This window comes from Bidens hawaiensis, unplaced genomic scaffold, assembly GCF_021521415.1.
Source record: "Bidens hawaiensis isolate Kalapana, Puna unplaced genomic scaffold, B.hawaiensis_p1.1 tig00028074_1, whole genome shotgun sequence".
Taxonomy (NCBI): Eukaryota; Viridiplantae; Streptophyta; class Magnoliopsida; order Asterales; family Asteraceae; genus Bidens; species Bidens hawaiensis.
This window is the reverse complement of record NW_027494569.1, coordinates 60,177-85,923: the sequence shown is the minus strand read 5'-3', so window position 1 is coordinate 85,923 and position 25,747 is coordinate 60,177. Positions and strand designations below refer to the sequence as shown.

General features: G+C 34.7%; 3 protein-coding genes and 2 pseudogenes across 4 annotated transcripts; 2 read left to right on the top strand and 3 right to left on the bottom strand.

Moving 5' to 3' along the window:
* The first annotated feature begins 3,634 nt into the window (after positions 1-3,634).
* LOC143576342 (vacuolar protein sorting-associated protein 9A pseudogene) lies at positions 3,635-5,041 on the top strand (annotated as a pseudogene).
* A 2,003-nt stretch (positions 5,042-7,044) lies between these two features.
* Positions 7,045-8,976, bottom strand: LOC143576334 (protein IQ-DOMAIN 2-like). Its single transcript, XM_077060444.1, has 4 exons — positions 8,599-8,976; positions 7,937-8,236; positions 7,578-7,790; positions 7,045-7,434 (listed from the first exon to the last, which is right to left on the bottom strand). The coding sequence occupies exons 1-4, from the start codon at positions 8,662-8,664 to the stop codon at positions 7,045-7,047; spliced, it is 969 nt and encodes a 322-aa protein (XP_076916559.1). The 5' UTR covers positions 8,665-8,976.
* A 3,712-nt stretch (positions 8,977-12,688) lies between these two features.
* LOC143576341 (pentatricopeptide repeat-containing protein At2g42920, chloroplastic pseudogene) lies at positions 12,689-14,332 on the bottom strand (annotated as a pseudogene).
* A 1,098-nt stretch (positions 14,333-15,430) lies between these two features.
* LOC143576333 (transcription factor GTE6-like) lies at positions 15,431-17,643 on the top strand. The gene is made up of 5 exons (XM_077060443.1): positions 15,431-15,486; positions 15,755-15,889; positions 15,971-16,181; positions 16,768-16,907; positions 17,536-17,643. Exons 2-5 carry the CDS (start codon positions 15,761-15,763, stop codon positions 17,641-17,643), a joined length of 588 nt encoding a protein of 195 aa, XP_076916558.1. The 5' UTR covers positions 15,431-15,486; positions 15,755-15,760.
* Positions 17,644-20,190: 2,547 nt separating this feature from the next.
* Positions 20,191-24,236, bottom strand: LOC143576327 (APO protein 2, chloroplastic-like). 2 transcript variants are annotated; one of them, XM_077060438.1, is made up of 4 exons: positions 24,176-24,236; positions 23,687-23,820; positions 22,205-22,530; positions 20,191-21,131 (listed from the first exon to the last, which is right to left on the bottom strand). In XM_077060438.1, exons 2-4 carry the CDS (start codon positions 23,816-23,818, stop codon positions 20,303-20,305), a joined length of 1,287 nt encoding a protein of 428 aa, XP_076916553.1. In that variant the 5' UTR covers positions 23,819-23,820; positions 24,176-24,236; the 3' UTR covers positions 20,191-20,302. The 2 variants fall into 2 exon arrangements, with proteins under 2 accessions (XP_076916553.1, XP_076916554.1); XM_077060439.1 differs by having other exon boundaries at positions 23,687-23,823; positions 24,176-24,208.
* Positions 24,237-25,747: the final 1,511 nt, after the last annotated feature.

Below are 25,747 nucleotides of genomic sequence, written 5' to 3'. Positions count from 1 at the left end.
TTGCCCCTCCACTACACATAGCCTAAGAGATTACAATCTTTCTTGAAATTTATGCTAAACAGGTCAACATGTATGTGCATTCTAAGTTTAACATTTCATAAAACATTCATTTAAACATCATTCATTATTTCATGCACTCATGTTGATTATGACACACTTTCCTTCTTTCATTCTTTAACAATTAAATTGAATAAAAGACTACAAATTCGAATTTGCTAATTCGATTGCAAAATGCCAAATTTGATAATTAAATTCAAATTTGATTTCAAGTTAATTAACTTAGATGTGAATACTCCTAAATATCGCCGGGCCAAAGTCCTTTGATAACGAACACTCCTAAATTTCGCTCTATCTATTTCATGGAAAGATGAGAATTATGCATAGAGGTGAGATCTATACAACTGAGTTCTTTACTACATCATTTTAACCATACTAATTTAATTTAAAAAAAGTCTTATCTTAATAAGTTACAAAACAATTAACACGGTTAGGGTTCACGTTATATAGATTCTTCATTAGTATCAAAGGGTGCGTATTAGCCATTTAGCCGTTAAAAAAGTTAACAACCAACATATATAATTTAGATCGGTTAAAGACTATGCTACCTCCTTTAAACCGATATTTGTTGATATACAAGAAGTAGATACATATTGTGATTTGAGATTTGAAATATATTGACCAACTTATAACATTTAGAAACTAAAAACATAGAAAAATAAAATGGTAAGAGTATTATGCCAAGAAAACAGTCTATATCAGCTGTTCGAGTAGACATGAAAGAAAAAGAAGAAATTGCGGATGTGACGATGAGAAGGACCGACCCCAGAAGAAGATGACCGGTGAAACGTCTAGTGCGGACACGAGGACGCTCGTTCCAACCTGACTTTACAATGGATAACATTATTTTACGTTGACCATTAAGTTGTTGGTGATCCTTTAATTTAGTCTTTTTCGCAATAAATTATGTCATCTAGTACCATCATCAATTAAATTTTAATAGAAGGCCACGTCATTAAAGATAGGTATCCAAAGTGGCAAAGAGTGAATCCAAAAAGTCATGAACAAGAAGTGACTTGATCTTGACAAGGGGTTTTGTATTTAAGTCATTATACGTCTTAAATATTACATAAACGATGAAAATATAATCTGATTAATTATAACTTGGCTGTATCATTCATATACTATAAATTGTTGATTAATATATATTTGCTTAGATAACCAGTTGGTCATATGTCGTGTTCTCAAAACTGATCCTGACAAAATTCACATAAAATTTCAATTGATACTGTCGTATAAATTACCTTCACGCTAGAGTGAAGGTAATTTAGCAGTTCAGAAGAACCTAAACCAAGATACAAGTTTAATGACCATACAACTATACAAGGACTATTTATGTCATAGTGACCCAAGAAAGGTTGTAATGGACTAGTGGTGGTAATCATACATTTCACTAACTCTAGTTTTGTAGCGTCCCCTTTCTGTCTCCAAAACCAACACCACCCTTTTTTACCCTTTCTTTTACTTCTAGCCAATTTACTTTTGTTAAGTCTATATAACTGCTTTTCATTTCTATAATTGAACAACTTTATGTTAATTGTTTCAAAAAAAGGAAATTAATTGCCGTTAAGGTGAGACTGCAAAAAGCTATCCAACCATTATATTATCCCTTTTATTTTCAATGATGATTTGATAAAGGTAAATTAAACAATAAACTTTAGGTAAAAAGTTAAAAAAAATATATATTAACAAACTAGCAAATATCAGTTTTGACATGATCGAAATGTGTATTAAGTCGGAGAGAGATAAGTGGCTATGACACCGTAACAAAAGACTTAGAACTACAGTGGCGGAGTTACATAGTCAAGAATGGGTTCATGCGACACCAGTAATTTTTGCGTTTTATTTGGAGCTTATAATAGAGAGTTGTCAAGTGAACCCCAAATATTTACTAATTTGGAAGCCCGGTCCATTGAAGAAGCAATGGAATTTTGTATTAGAGGATGTGAGCTCAAGCTTTTCTTAATGTTTCAAAAACCGGTTTTATACCATACCACCTAGGGCTCAAAAATGATACATCTGTTAAAACAGTTTTTCTCATTTATGTTATGAATTCGCTTCTCCACAAATAGGGATGGATTGAGTGTTTGAGACTGTCATGGCCGGGACTCAGGCTGTAAAATTAAGGGACTGGGCTTCTAAAAAAGAGTATCGGGCTTCTAAAAAAAGTGCGTACTGGGCTTTTGTGTTATTTGGACTGGAGTTTTACGATGAAAAAACCAAAAAAAATATTTGATTGACTAAATAGTTATTGCTTTTGTACAATCCAAATTTGTGAATGTTGCTTAAACTGTCATCTCTCTTACATGCATTTAAATCCTATAAATATCACATTAAGTGACTAGATATAAATGTCATTACAAATATTCTTCTATGACACATTAAACATGAATGATTACAATAAAGTGACATGCAATATACACAAAGCTCACTGTCCAATTAGTATGAAATTTGAAAATAAGATAAATCACAAAGCTTTTCTTATACACCCGTTTATGGGGTGTTGGAAAGAAAAATAAATTAATAGGGTGCCATTCTCATTTTGGTGCAGTAGTAAGGTGATTAGGATATATAATAGACGGTAAAAGGGTTTAGTTCTTTTAAAATATAGGCAAGTTCTTTCGAGGTTAGTGAGCCCAATAATATGCTTGTGCAATTTCTTCTACTACCCTCGTAGTTTCACCTTCAAGTTTAGAACATTGTTGTATATGTTCCAACACGTCCAAGTTGTCTTCAACAAAACTCACAGTTTCACAAATATTGGGGAGAACTCTGTTGTATATTTCAAATATGCTTTGTGCAATTTCTTCTACTACCCTCGTAGTTTCACCTTCAAGTTTAGAACATTGTTGTATATGTTCCAACACGTCCAAGTTGTCTTCAACAAAACTCACAGTTTCACAAATATTGGGGAGAACTCTGTTTTCTTGAGGTTTCCGCCTATAAAAGATTTTCAAGTCAAAACGTTAGATAAGTGGGGACCGTTACATAAAATAGGCACGAAATAGTGAATTTAGTTTACCAAATAATTAAAAGGAAACTTTAATGGTTATACCAAAATTAAGTTCAAATAAACTCAATCAATAAAACTTATCTCAAATATAAAACAAGGTTCCACGTAAGCAGAACATAAACATAAGCATACATCGGATCTCGGTTGGCTTTGGTCGTCTTGTTCGAAATCAATCGCTCTTTAGGGCTTAGCTTATAATCATTCACACGGATTCTGTAATATCACCTGAAATCAACACCATATACTTACTACTTCCTCTATATCTTCTTATGCGAATCCATATATATTACAGCATTGTTATTCGCCAACTACTTCCTGTTTAATTGCTTATACTCAATCGCTGGTATGCGTTTCAATTTATGCTCAATATTATTCATAAAATGTATCAGTTTGAAGCTACAATCAGTTATTTGCCCTATAATTTTTTAATTTAGGTCACATAATATTTCAATTTGGGATCCTGAGAGTTTATCATTTAAATCAAGATTTCAATTGAGATTATTATTATTATTATTAAGCAATAGATTGTCATAGTTCAAATCAGTAGTTAATAATCATACACATCTTCTAGGCTATACTTATTACTTGCATTTGTTATTAGCAGGTCAATATACAGTAACTTGTAAGTTAAGTAACATCAATGGAGAATGCTGAATCATCAGTTTCATCAGCCGCAACCCGTACATGGCACGACTTTTTGGACCGAATGCGACAACCTTCCGCTACAGAATTTGTCAAGCAGATCAAAAACTTTATCGTGTCATTATCAAACAACGCTCCCGATCCAGATCGAGACGCTGCATCCGTACAGGAATTTTTCAGCATCATGGAAGCCAGTTTCCGGGCCCACCCTTTATGGGCTGGTCGAACCGAAGAAGAGTTGGATAGCGCGGGTGAAGGCCTCGAGAAATACATAATGACAAAGTTATTCCCTCGGGTATTCGCTTCACACCCTGATGATATCAAAACCGACAATGAGTTATACAAAAAGTCTGCTTTGATCCAACAATTTATACATCCTGATAACTTGGATATCAAACCGATATATCATGAAACGTCATGGTTACAAGCACAAAATGAACTTATTAAAATCAACTCGTGTAAATCACCACGAGACAAACTCGCGTGCATCCTTAGCTGTTGTAAGGCTATTAGTAATTTGATGTTTAATGCGTCGGTTTCTGGTAATGAAAATGGAAATCCACCTGGGGCTGATGACTTTTTTCCGGTTTTAATCTATGTTACCATTAAAGCTAACCCGCCGCAGTTTCACTCGAATTTGATGTACATTCAAAGGTATAGAAACAAATCCCGACTCGCTGGAGAAGCGGCTTATGTTTTCACCAATATGCTCTCTGCAGAATCGTTTATTTTGAACATTGATGCAAACGCGTTGTCGATGAGTGAAACCGAGTTCGTTAAGAATATGGAATTGGCTCAGGTAGTTGTTTCAGGGCTTTCTGGGGACTCTAATGGTGAGAATATGCATAGTCAAAGTGTATCGGAGTCGAAGTTGAAAGAAGTGCCGTCGGTTTCGGATTTGGAGAATAAAGGCGCGAGTGTGGTTGTGGAGGAAGAAGTGAGTGAAAAGTTTGAGGATTTTCGGTATTTGTACTCGAAAAGTGGAGATTTGACAATAGATGATGTGGAAGATTTGCTAAATGGTTATAAGAAGCTTGTATTCAAGTATGTTTGTCTTGCTAAAGGAATGGGTGTTCCGGTGGTGGTGCCGCCCCAAACGAGTGGTGAAACAAGGGATGATGGTGGGAGGGAAGGGTTGCGTGTGGCGGAACCACCACCGGAAAGCCAGACTGGTGGCGGGACTGAAAGTGGTTTGGATGGTGAGGTAAGAGTTGGTGGTGAAATGGCGGATACTCCGGAAAATGATGACGTAGGAGCTTCTACGTCTGAATCTCTGGTGACAAGTGAAGCTGGTTCTAAAATTGAGGAAAATGTTGAAAAATAAATTGTATGTTTGAATTTTGTTGTTTAGAGCTTTTCCATTTATCTGTATTAACACAATTAGCATTATCTGTATATGACGGCCATCCTGTTAAAAGTGCAACTCCCAGTCCCCGCTGCGGTCCCTCCTCCAACCACGGTCCTACCCAGTCGCGGATCACATCCCCTAGCCACAGTTTGGTTCATCTGGCTGCAGCTCATGTTGTTCACAAAGTAAGTTTTCTATTAGATCGTGGGTAGTTCAAGTTCGATTTATTTCATCATTAGTGAGTAGTTTTCATTTATGCTTTAGTGGTCAGTCGTGTCTTTGTTATTTTTGCTTATTTGATTTTTGTATGCAATTTTGATTATCCAGAAAATTAACATCTTTGTGTGAAATATTACTTTCTTAGATGCATAACTTTGATTATTCTACAGTAGTTAAAAAGTGGTATTAGAGTAGTAATCCCTTCATGGTTGTCTTCTAGTCAAAACTATTTTAGCAGGTTAAAGAAAATCAGTGAAAAGTGTTTACCAGTCCAATCCCCTGCAGATGAAGAGTGTATGCTTAATGTGTATATTTAAGTCAAGGTTATCACTCACTATACCCTCCCTCTTCTTTGCTTTATTCTTGAATCTAAGTTAAAAACTTTACTAGAGTTCTCATATTTAATCGAACTAGAAGCCAATACAAGAGTTGCCATCACCAACAGTCAGCCGAAAAGGAAGAAATAAAAACATATGTGATAGTTCTGCTGACATGAAGTGTTGCTTCCTGGGGCTTCTTGTAATCTCATGCTTCGACCAAAATAAAGCGTTTTTCTGACTGCCCCGAGAGCGTTATGCCTAATGCACGCTTTTTTAAATCAAGAACACTCACTAAAAGAAGATGTCAACTAAGTTCTAAAGTTGAAGGTTAAAGTGGATAAGGCAGTGTTCTTTCTGAAGACAGTAGTTGAAGGTATGCTGGACCACGTTAGAGATGCGGCAACCCCAAAGGTAGCTTAGATACGCTGCCAGCATTGTTTTAAAAGACATACCGAAGTCTTAACTTTTGGAAAACGAACTTCTCTAGTTCTATTTGTGGCCTAATCGTACATGACTATCCCCCAATAGTTCCGTTTCTTTGCATAACTGATACGAATTCACTAACATGTGTCAAAGCCCATCATATTTGATAAATATTGTATTATTTATATTTTTCTTCTTGATATATAGAAGAAATTGTATAAGAGCTTAGATTTTAATAATAGTTTCATCTGTTATTTTTATATATTTGTTATTATTTGTATCAATATATCAGAAATTATAAAGTTTAATAATCTTATGTTTCTTGATAGATAATATTAATGATATATTTATTTATAAAATATAACCTCTTTTTTATTAATAAGAAAGCCAAAATAGTCATTACAAAAATCTTTATCAGGATTTTAAGTTTTTAACACTAGCTAGGAGAAAGGGTGAAAAACATAACATGTCATATAAAGAACGATATTTATAATTTTCGTCGTTTAAAGACCATTCGTGCAGGTTATATAAACCTAAGGACAATTATAATTTACTCTACTACTTGTTAGTTGTTTAGTGATGAATTGAGGTTACAAACTACGATTGCAACGAATCGATAACTTTCGTGCTCACAAGTTGAAATAAATCTGAAGTCTAAACACACGCATATGTATTTTTCCCTATAAAATGCATAGTTCCTAACCAAGATACATTTACAATTAAATCCTGGACACAATCTTTGTAACTTATTAATCTACCGAGTTAAACACACTGACAAATTATAAACAGTTTTTGTATAAGTTGTAGAAGAGTTAAGAAAGATTAATTGTTATGCAATTTTTTTGTTTATTCCCAAAATGATGAGTGAAACAATGAAGCCACATCCCATTAACGCCCAAATACAAATTTTTGTTGGGATAATAAAATTCAATCTCATACATAATCTCTGCTTATTCCACACCCTTTACAAATACATCTCAAAAACATTCTTGGTTCAAACTTCAAACCCTTTATAACTCTCTTCACCTCACCAAAACCATAGGTGCACATGTGGTCAATTTACCACGGGTAGACAACGACTTTGCGACCAAATTCCTCTTCTTGGGGACAGCTTTCAATATCCGTGACTTGTTATTGGTTGGTTTCACTCCTTGACCGGTTGACACAGGCTTAGAGGGTGACACCTGGCGTTTGACCGGTGACTTTGTTTCCCATGGTCTATTTGCATCCCATCGGTTTGACCAACTCCAATTCCATTCGAATGCAGGAACTGATTTCTGTGAGTTCCTCCACTCTTGTTGACGAATCTTTGCGTAAGCTAACGCTTTTTCTCGTCTTTCGGAAGCTTGTTTTCGGCTTCGCAACATGGCGTCTACTTGTTCCTTTGATCTTGGGCTCAGATCAAAGGCTTGCTGTAATATCCAAATCATAATGCAACAACACAAAGTTAGAAAAATTAATATTTTTAAAAAACTTAGTTTTGCTATTCAAAAAGTGCCAGATTTTTGTCTTTTTCATTTAAAAAAATGATTGATGTAAAAATCTATACACTAACCTTTTCAAGAACTTGGCGCTTCTGCCTTTGTTGACGTTTGAGAGCCTGATTGACTTCAGCTGTTCGAGTCTTCCGGGTCCCGACCTGGGACTGGACCCGACCCATTGTCCGTATACGCATCAACGTGGACGCAGTTTGTTGTTTAACCGCTTGTCCTTGTATCCACAAATTCAGTCTTGACATTGCCCTCAAAGACCGGAAAGCCTTTCTTGCCTAAAACAACCAAACTCCACAAATTAAAAAAAAACTTATAATGACAAGAGTTGGTGATTCTTGTTTAAAAGATCACTAATTTGGGAGTCGATTTTCGGGGTCAGTTTGTATTTTTGTTCGAGTTTATTTTCTAAAAAGAAAATTACCGTGTATCCACGATAAGCGGTTTGAATCTTGATGGCACCGGCTTCTTCCCTTGTTTTACCAATTAGGAAACAAGAGTTAGATGTCGTGCATTTGACATCGGCATCTTGTACAACAGTTGTGGTGTAGGTGACCGAATCCACGTGTTTGATGTCCTCATTCTCAGGTAGATTGAACTCCATTTCGGTTATTAGATGATATTGATCAAGGGGGTTAGCCAATGCAGGTTGTGTATGAGATGAACATGCATCCAAGCTCACATTCAATGAGTTTTTGGGACTTGAATTGGATTTTGGGGATCTCTGTCATCATGAACATGTTAGTAAATTATAACTCATATATATATATATATAGAGAGAGAGAGAGAGAGAGAGAAAATTCAAATAAAAAACAATTGTTTTGTGAGAAGTGTGAGAAGGCTTTAAAATAAAATACACCACCTAAATAGGACACTATAATATGTAAATAGGAAACTATACAACTTTTAGAAACTACCAATCTCAACAACTAGATCTTAGATCCAAGGGTTTACATCTATTCTTATGCTTTTCTCACAAAAATATTGTTTTTTACGTTAACCCTGCCCTATACATATATATATATATACACATATATATGCATTTTAATATGCAAAAAGTAAGTAGGAACACACACACATACACACCTTCTCTTTTTTAGAAGAAGCCCTCATTGCTTTCTTCATGGCAGAAAACCAGCTTCTCTTCCCCATTTTATTAATCTCTTCAAAAACAATAACAATTTGTTATAAAAAATGTGATTGAAAATATATGTTAGGAATATGATTATTATATATTAGTGTTAAGTTAATAATAATAACTATACCTGCAGCAACCAACAGAAAGATTCGATCCTTGTCTAGTGTTTCCTTAATATTAAGGAATCAGTGAAAAGGATAATCCTTGTTGCTGCTAGAGATTTGGGAGGTGAAGAGAAGAGATCCTTAGAAGATTGCTTGTTGCACGTTGATAGTAATGTTAGGAGGAAGATGAATATATAGCATGAACAATGGCTATTTTGGGAAACAAAAGTTAAGGTGGTGGTCTGTGTGGAGGAGAAACTCCATTTCTATAGTTGGCATTTGATTATGGTTTAAGCCACAAGTTAATTTGTGATATATAACCCATCAAAATATGGTTTGCATTCCGTTAATTTTGCTATGAAGGCATGCATTATTACTTATTTTAATTGTATATTTTGACGTAGGAATATTTTTGAACGTATACTTATTTTTTCACTAGCTAGTCCCGATCTATATATACATTGTCATAAGTTTATAGGTAAAACAATCAAGTCTGATCTAACTACAACATCAGGACAACTTCTTTTTGTATAGCCGCCCTAAGTTGGTCATTCTTCGTATCCCTCCTCAACTTTACTGCAAACTAAATTCGTATTGAATCGATCTTAATTAAGACAGTTATTTTTTTTTTTTACAATTATTGTTATTGGATTGAGTTGAGCTATATAAGATTGAACAAGAGTTGTGCGAAAAAACTTTAATAAAAATGATTTGTTTTTCGGTTTATTATACTTATTTGCTTAAACATACTCAGTTCAGATTTCTTAAACTGAACATGATCAAATATATAGTTTGGTTTTAAATTGTGTTAGTTCGATTCATTTTGTTAGTTTAATTGACTAAATATAGAATATACCGATCATGGTATAATATATAGAATGTTAACTCGTTAAGCAGTTTGCTAGCCGGACTATATATGTTCTAGAAAAAAACCGGTCTTAGCTTTATTTAATATTAGGCCGCCGGCTAATTAGTTGTTGGTGGCTTTTCTTATTTGTTATTTCATATTAATATTATTTTAAATTATGTAATTAGTAAGTAGCAACACATATATTTATTGTGATCGATATAGTTATAAATAAAAAAACGATGTTAATTTATTATTATTTTATCATAGTAATACTTTTCTTAAGTGATTCATAACCTTTATTATGTTTTATTCCCTTCTTTTCAGTATGTATAATTTAAGATTATGACTTGAAAAGGTTTTGCGTTTTCAAGGGGTTCAACGTCCCGTGATAGTAAAAACAATTGTAATTTAAAAGTAGTGTTAGAGAGTGTGCGAGTTATCATAATTAACTTAATAATCACATATTAATCTTCTCATCTTCATATAAGTCGTATTTAATTATTTATGGATTAAAAAATTAAATTAAAAACTAAAAAGTAATTACACATATAGTCCATATTGTTTGACATAGTATGTGAAATGGCTTCGTGCCCTTGTCCGTATCAACTATCCACTTTGTATTTTACCTAAAGGTTAAATGTTTATGTTAAACATCTTATTAGCAGAGCCAAATGAGAATATAACCTACAATAGTACATAAATTGGTGTACTAAACCATAAAACAATAACACATAAAATCATATACCATAGCGTCATACTCCACACTCATTAGAGCTGTTTTTTAGTTCAAATCTAATAAACTGAAAACCGAACCAACTAACACCAATTATAACCTATAATAGTACATAAATTGGTGTACTAAACATTAAAACAATAACACACCCTTATTGACCTCACATGTGAGTCATGTGACGTATAGTACAACCATGGACCTATATATATGGTACCCCTCATGCCTTTTACATCATAGTGTTTTCCTTATTTAATCAACTTTAAATGATGATATGCATAAAAGGAATTTCAATGTTTATCAAATGCAACGTATATATATTGTTTAATGTATTTATATTACCATAGTAATATACACATTGTCATTTACTCATACAAGCACATTCAATGTCCAAATATCGGCCCATATAAAAACTTTCAAAGTATACTTGTTTCTTAAATCAGACACTCATATGATCAATCAAGTTTAATAATAAAGTTTGCATGGTGTCTCATATATGATGGTCGATTTCGGTACCACCACCACCGCAACCTAAGAACCTTATAATAAGCCCCCGGGACTTAGTTCTGCCATCGTAGCGATCTTGAGTCCTCTTGACGGATGTTTGTCTTTCCCTTAAATCTCTAATATGCATCTTCTTAGGATACTTGCCTGATCCAAATCCCAACATGAACACGTACCATGATCTTGGTTTTGTCTTTGAACCTTTTTGCGGCTTCTTGTGCTCAAACATCTCGACTTTTTGAGGAGAAACTTGAATGAGTTTCCCACAAAACACAACCGGGTTCGATGAATCATGAGAAGTGATCATCATCTCACTTGAAAACTCAAAGTCTTGATCGAAATCATGGCTCGTGCTTTGGTCCTCAACCAAGAATTCGATATTCTCGTCGCTGTACATGAAAAGACCAGAAAGAGAGAGGGTGTCTTCATCTTCTTCGTTTGGACTGCATGTTGTAGAGTTAGGATTTGGTTTCTCCATTAATAGATGCTTGATTAAGTGTGTGTTAAGTAGTTAAGTGTGTTTGGGTTTGTGAAACGAGATATAAAACCATAGTTATATATAGTTGACAAAAGATTTGGTGATGTCATGGTTGTATTAGTAAATTGTTAAAAAGTATTTGGACGTGCCAAGTGGCAAAAGGAGGTGTGATTTGGTGGGATATCCATTTTATTGATCCAGGAAAACAATATTTCAACCTTTTGAATATTAACTTAGTCACAATATTTCATTTAAGATATATGTTTTTTAGTGTTCACCAATTCTTTGGCTGGCTGGCGAGGTTATATCATACTCAAAAAACAGTGTTAATATCACCGACCAACATTTACTTGACTTGGTGAAGTTGGAAATGGTTAATCAGTTTTTATTTGGTTCAGCTAGGTTATTAGTTGGTTAATGGTGAATCAGATTTCATCTTAATATTGTTGGGTCTTACCCAAAATAATGTAATAAGGTGAAGTTAGGTTTGAAATGTTTTTTAACCACTAAATAACAGGCTTGAAATTTTTATGATATACCTTTTGAGTTTTGACACTTGTATCATTCGTTTTGTACGGATACGTTATATGAAATGGGTCGTCCAGTTAACCGCGAATTTACAAACACTCGGTTTGGGTTGGTATTGTCGGTTATAGATAACCAAAATCAACTTGCTAATTTCAGTTAATGGCCTATCTACTGCTTTTAGCTAGGGCTGTCACTTTACGGCTTTACCCGAAACCCGTAATCCAACCCGAAAAAACCCGTACCCGAACCCAAGAAAAGACAAACCCGAACCTGAACCGAAGTAATTCGGCTTGGTTCTCGGGTTTATTTATAAGTTTCGGGTCAACCCGAAAAACCCGAATAAACTTTTAGTTTTGAAATTAAATATATTTTTAGGTATAATAGGCTTAGTAGCCACTAAAGTTATCAGTTGCTAATCCTAATCGATTGTTGTCATTCCAACTATTATGGATCGATTGTTTATTGTTAATTTATGTTTTCCGTTTATCACTAATAGCAACCGTAATCGAACAACCAAATACGTTCGATTGAAGAAGATTATGGTTCGAGTTAGTTACGTAGTTTTATTCTTCTTTTGAATTGTTTTATCAAGTTATTTTGGTTTATTATTTGATTATTTGCGTTACGAACAAAGAAGAATATGTTGTTTTCATTTTAGCATTGAAGTTTTTAATTTTTTATGTTTTTTGTTTTGTTTTCTATGATACTCGAAACTCGATTAACCCATCCCGAAAAAACTCAAACCCGAAAACCAATGAGAAATTTGGGTTGAGTTTCGGGTTAAGATTTAAAACTTTGAAACCCGAAGAACGCCCCCTACTTTTAGCACCGCATTTACATAAAGAAATAAATGAATATGTTACTTTCAAGGGCTGTGGAAACTGAAGTCTTGCAACATCAAAGTTAAGTTTTCTAACAAACAATGAATCTCTTGAATTTGAGGATGCAACCTTCCACTAGCAACAAATTCATGAACCTCCCCATTCACTTCAATTAAACTGCATCCAGGTTTCTTTCCTATCTGCTTCTCTTTCATCAACTTCCTTTCGTGTATCGCCATATCAAAGTAACCACGAGCCGCATACACATTTGACAAAAGCACATGACCAGAGCTCTCATCAACACCTAAATCAACCAGATTCTTATAAGCCCATTGTCCCATTTCAACATCACCATAACTCATGCAAGATGACAAGACAGATCCCCATATAGCCGCATCCGGTTTCATTGGCATGTATTTTATAAGTGTTTCCGCTTCTTTAATCAGCCCGGCTCTGCATAACACATCGATCATGCACCCATAGTGCTTAATTGACGGTTCAATTTTATATCTTTCGGTCATTAGACAAAAATAATGTTTTGCCTTTTCAACCAATCGTGAGTGATTGCACGCAGTCAGAACGCCAATGAAACTAACATGATCAGGATCCATGTTAACATCAGATGACTCGAGCTTAGAAAACAGCTCAATTGCTTCATTTTCACGCCCGTTAATCGCAAGACCCAAGATCATCGAGTTCCAACAGGATAATCCATTTACTGATGCGGATTCAAACACTTGCAATGCTCTTTCAACACTCCCACACTTGCAATACATGTTGATAAGCGCAGTAGTTAATATCACATTTGGTTCCACTTTATTCTTGTTAATGTAATCATGAATCCACTCCCCTTGCTTCAGTGCTCCTAACTGCGCTGACACGTTTAACAAACTCACAAGCATATACGCACATGGCTTCACATTCTCCGCTTGCATAACCCTAAAAAGACTCAAACTCTCAACCCATTTCCCCGCCCTCACATACCCACTTATCATACTACTCCACGAAACCGAACTTCTCTCAGGCATTTCATCGAACAGCTTCCGCGCATCATTCACTCTCCCAAATTTCGCAAGACACATAACCATCAAGCAACAACATCCACACCCTCACCATCACCAAACACCTTAAACGCCTATCCGAAACACCCGCAATTCGCATACATATGCACAATACTATTCCATATATAAACATCAAACTGCAACCCTAACTTCAACACTCTCCCATGAAGCTGAGCCCCATTTCGAAGCAAACCCATTTCAGCATACGCCTTGAAAACCGAAGGGTAGGTCTGATTATCCGGGCCGACAACCGAATAACATAACAGGTCAATAAACAAATACGAGGGTTTGAGCTTCTGGAGAAGCCTCTAATGATAGTGTTCCAGGTGAAAATATTAGGGTTTTGAATTTGATTGAATATGGTTAAGGCGTAATTGAGATCGGTAGCTGGGGATGTGGCGGAAAATGTTAATGAGCGAGAGGCGGCAATTGTGTCTTTGATTAAAGCGGTTTTGATGATTTGGGCGTGTATGATTTGAAGGTGTTTGATGGTGGAGCATTTGGTTTCGAGAATGGATAGGTATGGTTGCTCTGATATGAATTTGGATATGGAGGTTGAAGACGATGGTAATGGGGTTAATGAGCAGAAGCATGGCGCCATTTTCAGTTTTCTGTTGGATTACGTTAAACTTGTACAAATATACGGTACTAAAGATAAGTAAAATAAATGGTTTCATTAAGGACATTAATGAAACTTTTAATATTTTTTTTGAATTGTAAGCTTTTATAAACAAAGGTGTAGAGCGGCGGAACCTTACACCAGGAGTTAATGGCATTCCAAAACCCTATCGAAACCAAACAACCTGTAAATAATTATTATAGGACTCAAGTTCGATGTTGCAGAACATGCAAAGACGGTCTAGAACGGGAATATTTTTTTTACTTAACATCGATTTCATATGAATTGTATCCATCTCCGCTCTCCAAACATGTATATTAAACTTAGCCGAGACCCACTTGCATCAAGTCATCACATAATTGAAGCTATTATCCCAACCATTGATTAAATTCCTTTTAACCAACCTCACCTAAAAGGAACTGGACGAGTCCCCTAACAGCTTCCATGAGTCGGAACCATAATTTCAACTAACCGCTAGAATGAATTTCAAACAATCCTCACATTTAGCATATATGTTGTATATATTAACTTTGTTGAAAAGAACTAAATTGTAAAATTTGACTCTGAAAAAAATAATTTTTTTAACGATGATTTTTTTTAATCCTTTTGACCGTAGAACCATGTAATTTTATATGTTATTTTCTTTTTTAATACTGAAATACATTTTCTCATTTGGCATAATTTTTTAAGTCAATACATATAACACAAGATATATAAATAATGTAAATTCATCGACTAATGTTTATTTTATAATTATTGTAATTTGTATTGTACGATGATTTTATATTAAAACCAGTGTATGTATGTTAAGTATATTGTAAAATTACATTTTTAAAAATTTATAACATATTTTATTTTAATTAATTACCCCTTGTAATTCACATATTCTTTTTAAGGTAAAGAACAATCGCATAACATTGTTGTAAACACAGAGGACTAAAAATGTAATTTACTCTACGATTAACACTTTGATGTCTGTTTGCAAACATTCACAATAACCAGGGTCCTTGTGCCAAAAACTCAACAATGTGAGACAAAACTGTAAATTAATTAGTCTTACTAGCATTTGATTGTATTGAGCTCCAAACTCTTTGCCGGCCGGACAACTTCACCGATCCACAGGCGGCGTATCTCCGGCGACGTAAGATTACAAGGCTGAGTTGACATTTATATCTCTCTCAGTTTACTGATTCATCCTTCAGTTATATTAATTTTAATTAGTTAGGTCAATTAACATGATAGCATAATTCCAACAGTTTAGTGCATAATTACACCGATTTATTTTATATCAAGCAATTTGATTGTGATAAGTTTGTTTTCTGATTATGAATTCATGTGAATTTTAGTTGGATAAGATATATATGTTAATTTTTGTGCTCTGAGTGATGTAACAATTTTTATGCTCTTAGAAGGAAATGGAAGAAGAACTGATCGTGTGTGTTGACGGTCTCGAGATAGCGAAGACGGAGGATAATAATAATAATAATGCTGTTGATGATGATATTGGCCACAAAGTAGATGATTTGTTCACCAAGGTTGACAAGGTAAGATTATTATTATTGTTATTATTATGTTTGATTAGGTTATTTTGAACTTTATCTTACTAGCTTTATGCTTGTTTCCAGCTTGAGCAAAGAGTAAATGAGATCGAGCAGTTCTTCTTAAATGCAAGCAAGACACAATCCGGTAGTGCTTCTGTGAAAAGCTCTTTTCTGAAGGATAAAGATAAGATAAAGCATGCTCCAGGGTATAAGAAATATCAACAAGAAGCAGCGCGCAGAGAGGCGGTCGCTGCCAAAAGAATGCAGGATATTATTCGACTCGGTTCTGCGCCAGGTTTGCTTGTATAAGTTAGCTTATAGAAAACTGTTAGGCAATGATTCAAAGTTTATCTGATATTAATTATAAACTAAGTTTCTTAATTGCTTAAATATTGGTGTTATAAGTTATAACTGTGTTTTCTTCTCTGAATTACAAACTAATTATAGTGGTATACGCATCGTGTTAGTTATAATTATCAATGTTATTATATAAGGGTTTTGTTTTATATAGTTCATGGGCCCAAAATAGGTTTCTTTAGGGTTTGTTTGGTGTATATATTGAGTTAAAATATCAATTTCATTTACAAATCATGTTACAGATCACTCAGCACAAGTGGGCCTGGCCATTTATGCAACCTGTAGATGTTGAAGCTCTTGGATTGCGTGACTATTATGAGGTAGTCTTGTTTTCAATCTCTTTCGCTGTGTTTATTTTACATATGTTTGAGTTTCTTATTGGCATGTTAACATGCTCTATTTTAAAACTTGGTAAGGGCAGTTTTGTAATTTCTGTCAGAAAACATATTAGGGGTTATTAAGATGCGACTGTCCTATGGTTTTTACAATGGTCTAACATTTGGTTTATGGTTGGCGTGTGTTAGGTCATCGACAGGCTCGGTTAGTTTTTTCAAATGCCATGAAATATAATGACGATAAAAGCGATGTTCATGGGATGGCCAAAACTTTGTTGGAAAAGTTTGAAGAGAAATGGCTGCAGTTTGCACCACGGGTTACTGAAGATGTAACTGTTACATTAGACAATTTACGTTTGTTTACGTACTAAACATATTGATGTTCACATTTAGTTTTAATCGGTGTTTGTTCAGTTATGTTCGTATATATGTTCTTTCATCTTTGTTAAGTTATGTTTGTTCGTATACGGCAGTGAACCGTTCATTTAGCTGTTGCAAAACGAGTATAAACAAACACGAACAGGAAAGCATCGTTCGTTTAATTGCTCGTGCTTGATCGTTTGTTCGGTTAAAGTTAAAACGAACGTACATAAATATGCCTCACTGGTGTTCGTTTGGTTTGTTTACAAGCTTAATCTTCGTGATCGTATTTGACACAATAATTGTTCATAAAGTTCAAAGAAAAGTAAAAAGTAAAAACTTCACCAGTTTTGACCATCTATCCAACCTACCCGATCCATGCATTTTGGCACCTCTATTGAGGAGCTATGTTAGTCAAGATGCAATCTGTTTCTGTTACGTGTAAAAGAAAAGAATAATATTTATCTGAATATTGTAATTACAATAGAGGGGAACCCTCAAGATATAGGAAACAAACCAGAAACTCTACAGACAAAATAGTTATAATAATAAACTGGTGATAACAAACTCGTAATTATATTATTATTAAATATGCAGGAAAAAAGGCGAGAGGAAGAGGAAGCAGACGCACTATTGAGTTTGCAGCGTGCTCAAGAGGCAGCTCATGCTAAAATGGCTCGGGATTTAAGTAATGAGGTAAAATAATGTACTCGCATTTTTTTTGGCGCCAACATGTTCCAGGAGGAAACCAACAACTCTCGTAAAACTTCCTGACTTGCCTATGTCTGAGAGCTCAAAGGCGTTAATGGCAACACGATTTTTATATTGAAAGCGGGATTTGAACTTGTTACTATAAGATCACAAAGTCTGTCTTATTCATCCTAGCTAATGTCAGTGGACTAAGCGGCCACCAACATTTTTTAGCATTTTAATGACTTCAAATCTCATTCGACTTTTAAATAGCTCCCACTTGCATTTTAAAGATACGGGTAATGTAGAAATGTCCATTTGAATAGGTTTTTTTTTTGTAAAAAAAATGCATTGTTAGTAACTTTGAATTGTGTTTCTTAGAAATGACAATTTGAATTGGTTTCTTATTATCATATATGTCGTATTCAACTATTAAAACCTCTAAACTAAAATGAAAAATAAAAAATACAAAAGGTATTCACACGTGTTTAATGTTCCTTCGCACAAGTGTGCGTCACTTAATAGGAAGAACACCACTTTATTTCATGAGTGTTCAAAGTTCAAGCTCAGTTAAGAGCTTCATTTTAAGGACGTGCCAGCTAAAATAACGTCATAAAAAATTAAATACTTAAATATAAAATACATTTTTTTAAAGTAAAATGTATTAAAACTATTATAAAAAATGATGATTATTTTAAAGTAAGGAAAATGTTTAGGCTAACCCATTTTAAAAGGACTAGAAGTCTAGGGGTGCAAACGAGCCGAGCCGAGCCCGAGCTCGGCTCATTTCGAGCTCTATTTTCAAAGCTCGAGCTCGGCTCGTGAGTAGAATTTCAAGCTCGAGCTCGGCTCATTTACCATTTATTAGTTATTTTTTAAATAATATAATTATTTTTATATATTATTTTTTGTATAAATAATATTAATATATATATATATTATTTAGTTATTTTTATTTATTTTTTATAACACTGTATATATATATATATATATATATTAATTAATAATTATTAAATATATATTTTAAAAAATTATATAAATGGCAGGCTCGTTTAGGCTCGCGAGCCGGCTCGAGCTCGATAGGTGAAGCTCGGGCTGGGGCTCATTTATTAAACGAGCTTACTTTTAGGCTTGAGCTCGGGCTCGGGCTCGATTAAGCTCGGCTCATTCGAGCTTTTTAACGAGCCGATCCCGAGTAGCTCGCGAGCAGCTCGGCTCGTTTGCACCCCTAACTAGAACAAAAGCATTGGAGCTATATACTAGGGATTAGCCGGTACCAATACCAATTGATACCAAGATTCAAAAAAATAGGTACCGGTACCTAAAACCTCAAAAGGTTGGCATTGAATTGAAACCAATGGTACCCGATTTGATACCAGTACCCCGTACCATTTGCTAATCCGTACTGTATGCCATGCAAAAACAGAAAGACGTGTAGTAGTTTATGTGAAATGAAAAATAGCCTGTAAAAGGTAGCAAGACAAAGAAATCAAAGTCGTCTTGATTAAGCTTCTCAGTTCTCACCAATTACTAGAGATTCCAAATTGTACAAAAAGAAATTGAACCCTTCAAATCAATATCTTTAATTTTTCTTTTGAAAATTGTTAAAGTTATAAACTTTTTTTTTTATTTCTATTTTATATGAATCTGTGAAGAAGATTAGAAGAAGATCAAATGGGTTCATCTTTCAGTGTTGGATCGAACACTCGATATTCTCGTCTTGATGATGGTAAGCATTCTGTATATTAAAAGTTTTATTATTATTAATTAAAAACCTTTATGTATGTTGATCAATTAATGCCACTTCGTACACACACATATATATATATGGGAGATATGAGGTATGACCCTAGCTTGCCAAGGTTCGAGTCCTGATCTCACCCGGTTTTACCGGCTCCTCGCTGTCGTGCCGTTTGGCGGGCGTGGGGTCGGGTTTTATCCGGTGAATCCCTCAACAGGTGGACCGCTAGGGGCTCTGTCCATCTGGACTAGTGGCCAGCTCGGGCTACCTTTAGCCAATGGGGGCCGCGTACGGAGTACCCGGCGTTACTTAGTTGGCCGTTCAAAAAAAAATATGGATTGTATAAATTAATGATTGTTAGTCTGGAATATAATTTTGATTTATTTTATTTTCAAGGTATGGCAAAGACTTGAAGGGGTTTTTGAATGTGACTATAATCAAATTTGAGTTCATTCTTATCTGACATAATCAGGATTCAGGAATATAATGTTTTCATTAATTATTGTTTAAATTAATCTATTTTGGATTCATATAAGAAACTAATTCAAATCTGTGTTATAAACGGAACTTGTTACATACTTAACTATCAGTAAACAATAAATTAACTGATTTCATTTACTATTCCATGTTATTGTATTCTAACGCTCCAATTTTATACTTTAAACAAAGCTTACTACATATCAATAAACTGTGAACTTTGTTTTCTACCTTTTAACTTGCGTCACTGATTTCAAAATAAAACAGACTGAAGGCTACACGCGTTCTAGGTTAAAACAGCTTATAATCTACATTAACAAGTTCATTAATAAAACAGAGTTCTCATATTTCCCACCATACTATTGGTTCCGAAATGAGTATCACTGCATATAACATGGAAAATAATAACATGCAAATTATAATTATCAACAATACATTACAAAGCATACAATAAACTCAAACCACCATCTCTGCTTCTCTAACACTACTAGGAATCCCAACATCCAACCTCATTGTAGGCTTATACTGTTCTGGCACAGCAGCACCACCTTGAACACAAATCTCCACCACCGCCGGGGCCTGCCCATAAAACCCCCTCAACTCCTTCTGCAACTCCGGTTCCTCCAAACTAGGAACATGCCACACATACCTCGGTGGTATCAAATCATCAAGCACCGCTGCCTGCCACCCGTGCTGCCCATTCCTCTGTTGGTGCTTGTAGGCCCCGCAGTTCTGCGCTTTATGCCCTGTGGGGCCTACATGCACCTCAGGGCAGTACCCACATACCCTAACTGGGTACATCTTCATCAATCTTTGGGCCCCACTTCTCATTTTCTCCCACACTCGTAACGTTTCCTCTGCAAGTAAAACTACTTCTTCTTCTTTTGGAATAATGATTTCTGAATCAGGTATTCCGATTAATAAAACGGGTTTTGGATCTTGCGGGGGTAAATCAGGTAATTCACTTTCGTCTGCATCGATGAACTCGCTCTTATTGATTCGGATTATGGGTTTTCTTCGTCGTTTTGTTGGGAATTCGGGTATGTCGACTCCGGCTTGGATGCATAGTTCGGTTAGGGCTGGGATTCGAGGGACGGAGAATCGTTCTTCATGTGGGATGCGTTTTCCTAAACGGTCGTATAGATGATAGGCTTCGACTTGGACTATTATGTCGTCTATAACCGCATCTACCCACTCGTGTTTTCCTTTTCGGGTTGAGGAATTTGGGCCTTGACATGATCTAAACGGGTGGCCCACAGGGCCTACATGAATTTCATTACAATACCTGTGAAAAAATAAGTCGTAAACATATAAGTTTTTTCGCAATTAGTGTAGCGTAGAGTATACATAATGGGTGGGTTGTTTAATGGGTTAAAACAGGTAAAATATGAACACAAAATCATATAATGAAAATACTAATCTAATATTTTTATTTAAAAAAGCAATATTCGCATTTAATCTCATTTCAGGCCACCATCGACCCATTTAAACTGCTCAAATTCAACCAAAAAAATGATGTTTCGATTTACCAACTAAAGGTGGCAAAATGGGTGGCTTGGGTAATGGTAGGGGAGTAAACAAGCCAAGCCACTCGTGAGCTACTAAAGCTCAAATCGAGCCGAGCTTATACGAGCTTGAGCTCGAACCTAATAGGTTCGTTTAGTAAGCGAGCTAAGCTTCCCTTATCAAGCTCAAGTAGGCTCGCGAGCCTATTACTTATATGTATAAAAAAAAGATAAGATACCTAAACAGTTTTATTATTTTTTGATAAAAATAATAATTATCAATACATGTAAAAATAATTGTAAGTATATATAAAATAGTTATAAATATATGTAAAAAAATTAGAAATTTAAGAAGTAAATAATAAATGAAATGAGCTCGAGCTTGAAAATTTACTCATGAGCTGAGCTTGAGCTCTCATAAGTCAAACAAGCCAAGCTTGGGCTCGGCTCAGCTTGTTTACATCCCTAAGTAATGGGTCATATTTTTGTGTCAAACATGACAGTTGCAATGGCCCAAATTATCATTTTTCCTATATCTATAACTTGCTATAACTAATTATTCTCACATATGACTATAAAAATTATAATATCTGAATACTAATCTACTTTTTTTCTAATTAAATGGCATAGAAAAGGTATATAACTATATATACATTAGCAGCACACTTTGTGCAACTCTTACACCCATTCCTTTTAAGCTAAATTTTCACTCATTTGACTCGTTTGAGTTAAAACATAACCCAAACCGACCTATTCCCAACTAAATGGGTCAAAACTGTCATCACCTGGTAAAATATAACCTGAACCAATGGTAAAACTAGCAATCAATTAGGATTCGAACAAACAAACTTACTTGCAGGCTTGTACAGGAACTACTTTTAAGAGCCTTTTAAGATTATTAATCAATCTTGTTCGTGCATTCAACACGGCATATGCAAGAGGAATCATCTTTTGAATCAGCAACCCATTTTTTGGAGGTGGCGCAGGTCTTTTGGGTTGACTTTTTCTGCTTTTCATTCTTTCTCGGGCCGCTCGCCGGAGCTCCAAAATGGGTACAGGAAACGGCTTCTTTTCTTTCTTGGAATAGTGACGTGGCAAATCAACATTTTGAGGGTTATTATTGCAATTAATCACCAATGATTGTTGCCTGCATTGGTTTCTAGGTTTCTTGCCGCTAAACTATAACAAAGCATTCCATTTATCATCAGTTTGGTTCACTTAGAGAGGCCAATCCATAAATTAAGCAAATAGGTTCATCTTAACAAACCATGGTGTTATTTTTAGCATTTTGAAAAGAAAAAAACAGTTAGTTTGCAACTGTAGAGTATACCCCTAGCTGGGCTGGCCCAAGGGATTGAGACAGGCCTACTTAAGGGTATGCGACTATGCTCTAGGGTTGTGCGTGAAACCAAAAAAACCAAACTGAAACAAAAACAGACAGTTTGGTTTTATGTTTTCGGAAATACCAAACCAAACTTGTGATTCGGTTTCAATATTGCGTGTAATTAAAACTGAAAAACTTAATCGAACTTATAAATTTTCATTTTTTTATTTTGAATTTTAAGTAATTAATAATAATAACAATGTTACTAATTTAATATACGGTGTAACCCAAATATTTTAGCCTAAATGTATAATAACAAATTAACTATTAACTAAAAAAAAATTTGGCCCAAACTTGTTAAATTTGGCCAAAACTTTTTTCGAGCTAAAATTTTCAAGCCTAAATGGCAAAACCTAACTAAACCCAAACTAAAAATCGAAAAATTAACACTGAACTGTTTTAAAAAACTCAAAAACTGAAATTTCAGTTTTTGGTTTTATTTAAGCCCCAAACCGACCTATGCACACCCCTACTCTACAAGTACGGGTGTGAATTTCAGACACAAAATTCGTGGGGTTTGGGTTTGGTATTGATGTTCAGGTCAGTTTCAAGTTGAGCACGTGAACCCTTTCAGCTACACGGGTCGTGTTAAGGTCAGCCCGGTGCGTTTGCAGGTTAGCCCGTTCAACCCATTTCTATTTTATTTTTTATTTTCTTTTAAAATGTGTTTTCTGTATAAAATAAATTGGTTATCTTACGCAAAATTTAAACTCAAAGAAAACTAACATAAGATTTTATATTTAAAAAGTAACTGTCTTATTCAACTTAGTATCTTTCAGGCCAACCCACTAATACCAAATACATGTGATGTGTTCAAGTTCACCTGTCTAACACCATTCTCTTGTCCGGGTCATGTTCTGGTTAAACCCGCGAACACGGCCCGTTTAGCACCCCCTATCTACAAGTTAGGTCAAACCAAATGCTAATGCATCTAGATGCCAATCAACAAACCTTTAACGAATCAAAGAACTCCCGGTCCGGACATGAATTGAATCTCAAAATGCCAACTTTGGGAGGTGAAAATCTTTGTTTACATAAGAATGAAGTGGTTCCCAATTCAGGAGAAATCAAACTGGAACTCATACCTGCTGTAAAAAGTATACATGGTATCAAAGCCTATACATATACACAGTATTTTGAGGGTTTATTATGTTGCTTGAATACAATTTGAGAAAAATTAAGGCCAGATAAAGATTATTAGCGGGTATGTAATGAAGCTACAGACGCAATTGCACACAACGAGCTGTTCAAATGTCGTTTGGGAGTTTCGTCGAACACTTGGTGGGCACAAAAAAGAATGAAAGGTGTATATCTTATACCATATCAAATTCCAGAAAAAATAGTTGGTTTTGTAAACAATTGACGTAAAGAGTTGCAAACCGAACTATAATTGAAGAAAATGAACAAATCATTCATACACTACTGAAGAATGAAACGTACCAGGAGAGGTATCGAGAAGTAGTAGAAGATGTGGGTCACACGGCAATAGCCGATTGAAGCCTTGAAAGTTGAAACCTATCGATGGCAGGAGTTGATAAAAGGATAGGGGTAGTGTGGTCTTATGGGTTTGTTTTTTTTTTAACGGGTTTCTGATCTATACACGTGTCTTGCACGATTTAAACTCTTGAACGTTTAAGTTAAAGGGAAGCTGCTTACCATGATATCTTGGGGACTACAGTGAAACTAGCTAACTACCTAAAGCATTAGTCGGTTTGATCATCTTCTATCGTCATGTCAATTAGCTATCGAAGTTTGGAATTTGACGAAAGATTGGTGTAAATCATATATGTAATAATATGTTACTAGAGTTCAAAACACTTACATGTGTATACAATTCACCTTGCTCGAGTTCAAAACCCCCTTACAGTATTACAGTAGTGCTGTGTTTTTTCAGAACGTGCATATAAGCGAATTCAAACTTGGAACCACTTGGATAGGAAACTCATGTGAGTGAGTAATCATTCCCAGTTCCCACCTTTGAACATCACTGGCATCTAAACATTAAATTAGTTTGTTTTAATTTTTAATTAAATTGAAACAATCGTTAAAATTTTAATATTTATAAGTGAGATGAATATTTCTTGTATCCCAATTCTATAAATATGAAGAAACCTGACCAAAACCGATGTTATGAGTATTGCACTATTGCATAATGTTTATTAACTGGAAACATAAATCTAGGGTGTTATACATACACTTTTAAAAAGGAGGTTTTATGGAATGTATACCTCTATTGCCATGACATTTATATCGGTTATGTTGATTCAGCTTACTGGCGGTTAAACCATGCCTAAAGTTAAGCCCATTTAAACGTACCTAAACACACTATACAACCGTTTAATTATACCTAAAAGTGTAAAACCTTCCCTGTGGCCTTTTAGCCATGCATAAAATATTTTAAATGGTCGTTTAACCATGCTTGCACCTTTTTATATGGCCATTTAACCTTCAACATGGGTGTAGTCGATTATTGAACTAACTGGTGTGCGTATTGCCTCAATCTAAATTCCGCATTGCTAAAATTGTTTATGATATAGCAAGAATAACTATTTTTTGCAAAATATATAGTTTCATTGATATGCAACCAATTTAGTCAATTTGGTTACAACAAAAGTTGACAAGGCTTCAAAAATATTTTTTTCAGATTTTGTTTCCCTATTTATTTGAAACTATCGTTTGATATATATATATATATATATATTTTATTAATAATTGTTAGAATATACTATGAATTATATAAAGGTTGTGGGTGTCATGAGATGGAGGTGGGGAAATGATGAACATGCCTCCTTAGACATAAAGGCAAGATTGACAACTATGAGATTGGAGAAAGAAAAAGATTTTCTCACTACCAGCCTGTAAGCAGTTTTTCCTTTTAAATATCAACAATAAAAATGCTATTTCTATTTTAACTATTTTCTCAATGATAAATTAATTTTAATTATAGAAAAATGACATTATATATTCATACCTGTTATTTATTTATTTTAGATGACAAGCTAGCATGCTTCT

Bases quoted from the DNA above. Each gene is read 5' to 3' on its own strand.
- LOC143576334 (XM_077060444.1), bottom strand. From the start codon at position 8,664: ATGGGGAAGAGAAGCTGGTTTTCTGCCATGAAGAAAGCAATGAGGGCT. The intron at 8,237-8,598 runs GTGTGTATGTGT...TCATGATGACAG, and splicing joins CTTCTTCTAAAAAAGAGAAG to AGATCCCCAAAATCCAATTC. The intron at 7,435-7,577 runs GTTAGTGTATAG...TGGATATTACAG, and splicing joins AGCGCCAAGTTCTTGAAAAG to CAAGCCTTTGATCTGAGCCC.
- LOC143576333 (XM_077060443.1), top strand. From the start codon at position 15,761: ATGGAAGAAGAACTGATCGTGTGTGTTGACGGTCTCGAGATAGCGAAG. The intron at 16,182-16,767 runs GTTTGCTTGTAT...GGCGTGTGTTAG, and splicing joins TCGACTCGGTTCTGCGCCAG to GTCATCGACAGGCTCGGTTA. The intron at 16,908-17,535 runs GTAACTGTTACA...TTAAATATGCAG, and splicing joins CACCACGGGTTACTGAAGAT to GAAAAAAGGCGAGAGGAAGA.
- LOC143576327 (XM_077060438.1), bottom strand. From the start codon at position 23,818: ATGAGTTCCAGTTTGATTTCTCCTGAATTGGGAACCACTTCATTCTTA. The intron at 22,531-23,686 runs GTTTGTTGATTG...GCTTTGTTATAG, and splicing joins AGTTCTTTGATTCGTTAAAG to TTTAGCGGCAAGAAACCTAG. The intron at 21,132-22,204 runs GTAAGTTTGTTT...ATTTTTTCACAG, and splicing joins GTTCCTGTACAAGCCTGCAA to GTATTGTAATGAAATTCATG.